The following is an 8168-nucleotide window of genomic DNA, read 5'->3' on the forward strand; positions in this document are numbered from 1 at the left end:
CACTTCCGTGAAACAACAATCTTATTCTCACTCATTTACTAATTTACTTTTGTCAACCAACATATTCCTTATTCCCTCTTTATAATTATTACAAATTTTTACTAGGTGAGATTTGAACCCTCGATCTTTATTATGCATAATAAATACTTACCAATTACATCACTTAAAATTGTTAATTTTTTTTAATAATTTTATGTATGAATATATTATTGATATGACTAAGAATTATATATATGAAATGTTATATATATAATTATGAGAAAATATATATAAAAAAATTAAATTATATAAACGAATTAAAAATATTATTAGTTTAGTTGTTTAAATGTTTAAGTTATATTGTTAGAAATGTCATGCATTTTTTCAATTTTGAAATTAAATTAAAATATAAAGTGTTATTAGCCTAATTGGTTAAAATGTTAAATTTATATTATGAAGTTGCAAGTTTGAAATTTGTGTATATCACATTTTTAATTTAATTTTTTAAGTTTATTGGTGGACGGATCAACTCACGACCCGGTCCAAATATCTATTTACTCTCACATAGATATCCAAATTAACCATAGCTCTCGAGCCGACAATTCAGACACTTTAAAATTAAGCTTTATTATTATTATATATATATTTATATGTTCTCTACATATCTATTATTTATATAATTATTTTTTTTATTCATTCTATTTTTTGTTGGTTAATAATTAACTATAATTAAATATACATACACACATAAAATTAAAAATTGAATTCAATAATCAAAAGTGGTTAAATGGTTAACATTTCAAATTTGAGACCAATGTTCGATTCCAACTTGGTGCGAATTATCGTTAATAATGGTATATGTGAGTGTTTGAATTAGAGGGACGAATGAATGGCGGTATATGTGAGAGTTCAATTTGAGGGACCAATAATGGTTTCTATTGTACTTGAAAGAATCTATGTATTTGGTAATGTAAAATTCTTCATGAGTATGCATTTTTCTAAATGAAGTATATTTCATCATCTTTTAATATAATATTTGTATATTTTACTATAATTTTGACAAATATGTTTTATAATTTAAAATTTTCAGAAAAATGATAACTATATTCAAAATTAGATAAAAGAGATGTTTACCAGTGATATTCTTAAATTGTGAATATAACTGTATATGTTTTATGTGACTGTATTTTATGTCTATTTTACTGTATTTTTGCATGTTAATTTTAAATAATCAATTAGAAGATTAGAAAATTAATATTATAAATGTATCTAAAAGATAAAATATTTATTTATGAACTATAAACTTTGATATATTTATATTTTTCAATAAAATAATAAAGTTTTAATTTAATTATTTTTTTTTTCGTTTTACTATAATTATTAAATTTTTTGATTTATTTTTCTATTTTATTTATTTGATCATATAATATTTATTAATTTAATTGAATATTTATTAAACAATTTCTTATATGATCTCTTTTTGATAATTAATTTTAAATCAAAAATATATCTTTTCACATCAAAATTATAATTATCTAATGATTAGTTGCAAGAGACATATTAGCTGTATTAAATTCCCGAGTTATTCATACTCATTTAGTTGGACAAAATTCAGAATTTATTTAGGGTCTAATAGATTAATTAATTAGTTTGATGTAATTATTTAGATTGAGTATAATATTAATTTATTTAGTTATGATTAATTTTATTGACTATTGTTTAAACTAATTAGGTCCATATTTTGCGAATGATAGATATTTGAATAAATCATTATTTTATTTTCAAACCCAACAATGTCTTGACTCTTGTTTGATTGAGTACAATATATTTTTAGTAAATTGAAAAAAAAAATATTTGACTTGTGTATTTATGTAATCTTTTATATATATATATATATATATATATATATATATATATATATATATTAATTAATTAAAATTGAATATAAAATAAAATTATATAACTTGTCCATAATTTACTATTTTATATGAACTGAGATGATAATGAATATCAGTATATCTGATATTTGTGGGTACCCGATTATCAATTTCAGGAATTTTAAATTGGGTTCAAGGTCGGGAATGAGAAGTGGAAAGGATCACTCGATCAGGTTCGGAGTCGAGATGAGAAGTGTGCAAAACCCAAATCCGATACCCAAAATATTATTATTAATATTTTTTTGCGAATCAAAGAAGAACTAGCATGACAACTCACAACCATGACAAAGCGTTTTCAGATTAAATCGAATCCGTGACATTTTTTTGTCTCTTAAGTCGACTTTTACTATTGAGTTACCTATGTAAAATATTTATATAAATATATATATTTATATTTATTAAAGTTTAAAATAACTTTTCAAATTTCACATCATTATAATCATTACAAATTTATAATAAATATATTATTTACATTCCCTCTTTAGCCTAACGACAATAAGAGGTGGATATCTCTAGCCTCCTTGAGAGTGTCTAAGTTCGAGTCCGTCATGCGATAAATTCTGCGCCTAGTTAAATGACTAAGTGTGTTTGCAGACTATGTGTTTAACCCTATTGTGGTCACATTTTTAATCCCATTTTCTAGTCTAACGACAACAAGAGGTGAATATCCCCAGCCTCCTTAAGAGGTCTGGGCATAATCCCGTCAGACGACAAATTTTGTGTCTAGTTAAATATTTAAGTGTGTTCACAAGTAAAAAAAAGGCTTTCTGTAATGGAATTCAATAACGGCTGTATACAACCGTTACAGATATATTTATATCAGTAACGGCTGAATAGTACTGTTACTGATATTATATATCTGTAACGACTGCATAGTACCGTTACAGATGTCAAGTATCAGTCACGGCTCTAAGATAAAAAGGACCGTTAAAGATACCCATCTTTTCTTCGTTTTTTAAATAAAGTATCTGTAACGGTTCTATGAGTACGCTGTTACAGAATCTTGGACTATCTATAACGGTATTTATGGATAACCATTATAGATAACCCGTCTGTCGATTCGTTTTCTGAAAGCAGTATCTATAATGGTTCTATATTAATGTTGTGACAAATACTTAAGGAACATCGGTAACGGCGCACGACACTGTCGTTACAGACACTCAATTATAAAATCCGATTTCGGCTTTCTTTTTCCTTTCTTCTTTCTTTCTCTTCTCCCTCCGCCATTCTTGCGACTTCGCGTCCGCCGTTTCTTTATTCATGTAAGTTTCTTCTTTCATTCTTTCTTTCCGTTCTGCAGTTCTTCGCCGTTGCCGCCAGTTCTTGGTCGCCGCCGCCCATTGACGAAAGGTAACAATCTCAAGTAATAGCCTTATGTTTGAGTTCTTCGCCGTTGACGACTCGCCGCAGCAACCTCTTTCATTCTTACTCCTTTGTTTGAGTTCGAATATGAAGTTGAAATCATCCTCGTTTGCCCTTTTTTACAGATTGAGTTCGAGTCGCCGACGAACTTACCTCTGAAACTACTCCTCTGTGAGTCGCGTCTTTTAGCACCGCCACCACCACCACTTATTTCTTTTATGTGTTCTTATTTCAAATCAACTATTTTGGTATAGTGAGGTTTGATTTAACCTAATTTTGGTAAAATAGGATGATGTATAGTGATTTATGCATAAGTATGATTTTATTCTTATCTACAAATTTGTGCTTTTATGTTCTTCCTGTCATAAATGTTGATAAATACTTTGATTTGCTAATATTTTTAAACAAAATTGTTCATTAGATTATGTAGTTCTAAAATTAGGTTTGTGTTTACATATTTGCAAGTGACACAGTTCATGTGACTATGTGGAAATATTTTACACTCTAACCAATGTGTTTCTTTGACTGTCTTCAATATGAAGTTAAAATTGTTTATTCATATATGCAGGTGTGTTTGTCTCCATTCAAATATGAAATAATGTTAGGAAATCAGAGTATTTATCAACATTTATGACCTGATTTTGGTAAAATAGAGCTAATTTGAAATTATGTTATTCTTCTTTGAATAATCATGACTAATCATTTGTACTTCTGGTTTCAAATATTTGATTGTGTTTTCTTTTCATGATGATGGTATCTCATGTAAATGTTATTCTTAAATATTTTACATGCATTACATTTTGAGTTAGTATTGATCCTTTGTGTAGTATAATAATGGTGGAGAAAGAGAGCTAATTTGAAATTAGGTTTGTCATGATAATGTCCTTACTCATACTCTTATTAGTAACATTATTGTAGTATAATAATGGTGGAGAAAGAGAGCTAATTTGAAATTAGGTTTGTCATGATAATGTCCTTACTCATACCCTTATTAGTAACAGTATTGTAGTCGTTACTGAAATAGGTATTAGTAACAACATTATATAGTCGTTACTGATATTAAATAAGTATCAGTAACGTTCGTTTCTGTAACGAATTGTAACGGCGTTTATGTGTCGTTACTGAAGAATATTATTAATAACGACTTTTGGGGCTTTCTGTAACGGCATTAACCCTTACTGATACCCTTTTTTTTACTAGTGGTTGCGGGTTATGCGCTTAACCCCTTTGTGACCACATTTTAATTCAGCAAGGAAGACTAGTGGTAATAGTCGACTTAAAAGACGAAAATGTCACATGTTAGATTCCATCTAAAAGAGTTTTGAGTTTAGACTGGAATATGGATATGAGGTGTCATTCTAGTTCTCCTTTAATTTCAAATATAAAAAATATATTTATGTTATCTATATCCATATTATACTCCAACATTATTTTTAATTTATCTTCCTCATAACTCTTAATCTTCACTTTTTTAATAAGAAAGGTTTTCTCTCTTTTTACTTTTAAGTTCAACAATTTTTCAACTTTTTATTTTCTCTCTACATTTTATTGAACTCTAATAATAACAAAAAAAAAATATATATTTTTATCTTTTACAAAATAACTATGTAATGTAAATAAATAATATTTTTATTTTTGTTCTTAATATTTAGTATAGGTAGAAAATAATAAATATAAATTTATATTTTAATCGGGTAATAGGGTACCCCACGAATCGGGATGAGATACAAATAGAGATACCTGTCGTGATTGGGGTCGGATATTAAAATGAAAATCGAAATTTGGGGATTAATATTTCACTACCCAATCTATAAGTTACCTATTGTCATCACTAATTGTGACATTTTTTTAACATTTTTAGAAGTGAAGTTTGATTAGAGTTATCAAAATTATTTTTTCTTTCTGGGAAACATTAGGTGTTGTAATATTTGACTAACAAAATGAATAATTTGGATTTCTGCTAAAATATATTCCAAAACAACCCTGTTAAAAAACATATTTTTGTTAAAAATTAAAACCAATCAAGTTTTTTTTAAAAAAAGTTGTCATTTTCTTTATTATTTGATATAAAAATTTATCAAAAAGTTAGATTTTTCTAGTTCAATTAAATCTTTTTATAACAATGACAAAATACAAGTTTTTCAGATACCATTATACTAACTTTTTTTCTTCTTAAAATAAAATTTTGATTTTGTAAATCATGTTGATAAAAAATGTTAATAAAATTTTGTTAGTAATTTGATCTAAAATGTTAAAAAAGAAAACAGTTTTTTTTTTTTTTTTTATCAACTTCTTACCTAACAAGCTTTGATCTGATTAATAACCTATTTTAATATAAAATTAAATAAAATGAATTTCACTTTTTAAATTTAACAATTAAAAGTGTATGGGATAATGATAAAATATTAAATTTTAAATAATCTTTTAATTTGGTAAACAAGTTAATAGATTATGAATGAGAGTAGATAGACATGTGAAGAATAGTAAGAATCCATCCGTACCATTCTTTCTCTGGCTAACTTTTATACCATTCTTTCTCCAACTTCGCCCCTCTCAATCTCTGTTTATCTCTTTCTCTCTCACACAAATCCATGGAATAATGAAATGATGTTGAGTATTTTTCAAAAAAAATAAATCCATGGAACAGAGCAAATCACCTCATGTAGTTCTGTTAACAACACCGGAATGGGTCACCTCATCCCACTTGTTGAACTCGCCAAACGACTCGTTCATCGCCACGGTTTCTCCGCCACCTTCATAGTTCCCGGCGACGCCCCAATTTCCAAAGCCAGAAAGCTTTCCTCGACGATCTTCCAAATGGAGCCAATTATCATCTTCTACCTCTGGCCAACACCGAAGATTTACCCCCAGATGCTAAAATCGAGACCCGAGTATGCATCATGCTTAACCGGTCCCTGCCGTTCATTCGAGAATCCCTCAAATCTCTACTTTCAGAGAATCGGGTCGTGGCTTATGTTTCCGATTTATTCGGATTAGAATCTTTGGGAGTAGCAAAGGAGTTGGTATTTCTCCATACATTTTCTTCCCTTCCACCGCTATGCTTCTCTCTCTTATTCTTTATTTACCGGAGCTGGACAAGAAAGTCACCGGCGAAATACAGGGAGATGACCGAACCGGTTCTAATCCCGGGTTGTATTCCTCTTCACGGAAGGGATCTCTTGGACCCGGTTCAGGATAGGAAGAACGATGCTTATAAGAATCTTCTTTCAGCAGAGAAGGCGTATAAATTGGCTGAAGGAGTCATGGTGAATACTTTCAACGATCTGGAATATACCGTTATAAAGACTTTACAATCAAAGGAGGAGACTCCTGCAATTTACCCGGTTGGACCGCTGGTACGGATGGAGACCGGTTCAATTAAAGATCATGAAGGGTCAGAGTGTTTGGACTGGTTAGACACACAACCGCCCGGTTCGGTTCTTTTCGTGTCGTTCGGTAGCGGTGGGACTCACACCCATGCTCAGATGACCGAGTTGGCTCACGGGTTGGAACTGAGCGAGCAAAGATTCATATGGGTCGCGAGAAGTCCTAGCAATGGAGTGGCGGATGCGAATTATTTCAGTGTTCATAGCCAGAACGATCCATTAGCCTTTTTGCCCGAAGGGTTCGTGGATAGGGTTAAGGGTCGGGGACTAGTGTTACAGTCGTGGGCCCCCGCAAGCTTCGGTACTGAGTCACGAGTCGACAGGAGGGTTCTTGACTCATTGCGGTTGGAATTCGACACTTGAGAGTGTGGTGAACGGTGTGCCTTTGATCGCGTGGCCATTGTACGCGGAACAAAGGATGAACGCGGTTATGTTGACCGAGGATCTAAAAGTGGCATTGAGGGCGGATGGAAACGATAATAATAACTTGATCGGACGTGATGAGATTGCACGAGTGGTGAAAGCCTTGATGCAAGGGGAAGAAGGGAAAGAAATTCGAAACCGAATGAAGAATTTGAAGGAGGCCGCGGTTAGAGTTTTGAGCGAGGATGGTTCTTCGGCGAAAATGCTAGAGAATGTAGCCAAGAAATGGAAGGCGTCCAAGATCATTGGTTAATCATGATGATATAATGTATGAACCTTTTTTAAATAAATAATGATGACATTATGATATTTGTTATTGTAACTTTTTAGGCTAAGATTTATGATGATGTTCTTTATGTTCGTGTGGCCATTTTTCTTTTTCTTTTTATGTCTAATGTTTTGATGAAAGTATGAATAATGATAAATCAATTATATCCATGTAGAAAATTTTCATCTATTGCTAGTTATCTATTTTCTCAAAAAATTTAAAAATTTAGTTTGTTTAAATCTTTTGCCAATGAAAAACATGAGCTCAAGAAGTTATTTGGAATAATCTAGGTATAAAAAATATAATATAAAAAAACAAGATAAACTTACAAAAAGAAAAATAATGAATAGGGGCAAAATGATAATTTTAGCGGTGGTGGGTTAGCAGGAAAAAAACAAAATGTGTCACATTGAGGATGTTAGCTTTATTTATTATTAGTATTAATAATTTTTTTTCTGTATAAGTTTAGTGACAATGTCAATTACATCTCTTAAGTGGGAAGAAGACTTATTTCCAAGGTGGGGGAGACACTTTATATTTTGATGATAATGGTAGTGAAAAAGGTTTGTAATGCCCATCTGAAAAAAATAAATATTTTATAGCTACATTAAATTATTCAATTAAATAAGAAAATATAAATAATATTTTTTTTTGGAAAATACTTCTTTATTTTGTTAATTATTTAATTTAAATGGGATAATATTTTCAAATTTAACTTTTGTTCCTCTTAATTTTAAATTTATTTTTGAAATATTTATTTTTCTTTGTCAAGTACTTTTATTAGCATAAATAAATAAATAAATAAATAAATAT

At 29.8% G+C, this 8168-nt stretch overlaps 1 protein-coding gene across 1 annotated transcript; it reads left to right on the forward strand.

The window, feature by feature from the left end:
- Nucleotides 1-5909: 5909 nt before the first annotated feature.
- On the forward strand, nucleotides 5910-7541 carry LOC124921590 (hydroquinone glucosyltransferase-like). Its single transcript, XM_047462264.1, is given in 5 exon segments — nucleotides 5910-6063; nucleotides 6066-6296; nucleotides 6299-6393; nucleotides 6395-6952; nucleotides 6954-7541. Coding segments are annotated over 5 exon segments (1371 nt in total). The 5' UTR covers nucleotides 5910-5963; the 3' UTR covers nucleotides 7341-7541.
- The last annotated feature ends 627 nt before the right edge of the window (nucleotides 7542-8168 follow it).

Source organism: Impatiens glandulifera, chromosome 1 (assembly GCF_907164915.1).
Source record: "Impatiens glandulifera chromosome 1, dImpGla2.1, whole genome shotgun sequence".
In the NCBI taxonomy this organism is placed as follows: domain Eukaryota; kingdom Viridiplantae; phylum Streptophyta; class Magnoliopsida; order Ericales; family Balsaminaceae; genus Impatiens; species Impatiens glandulifera.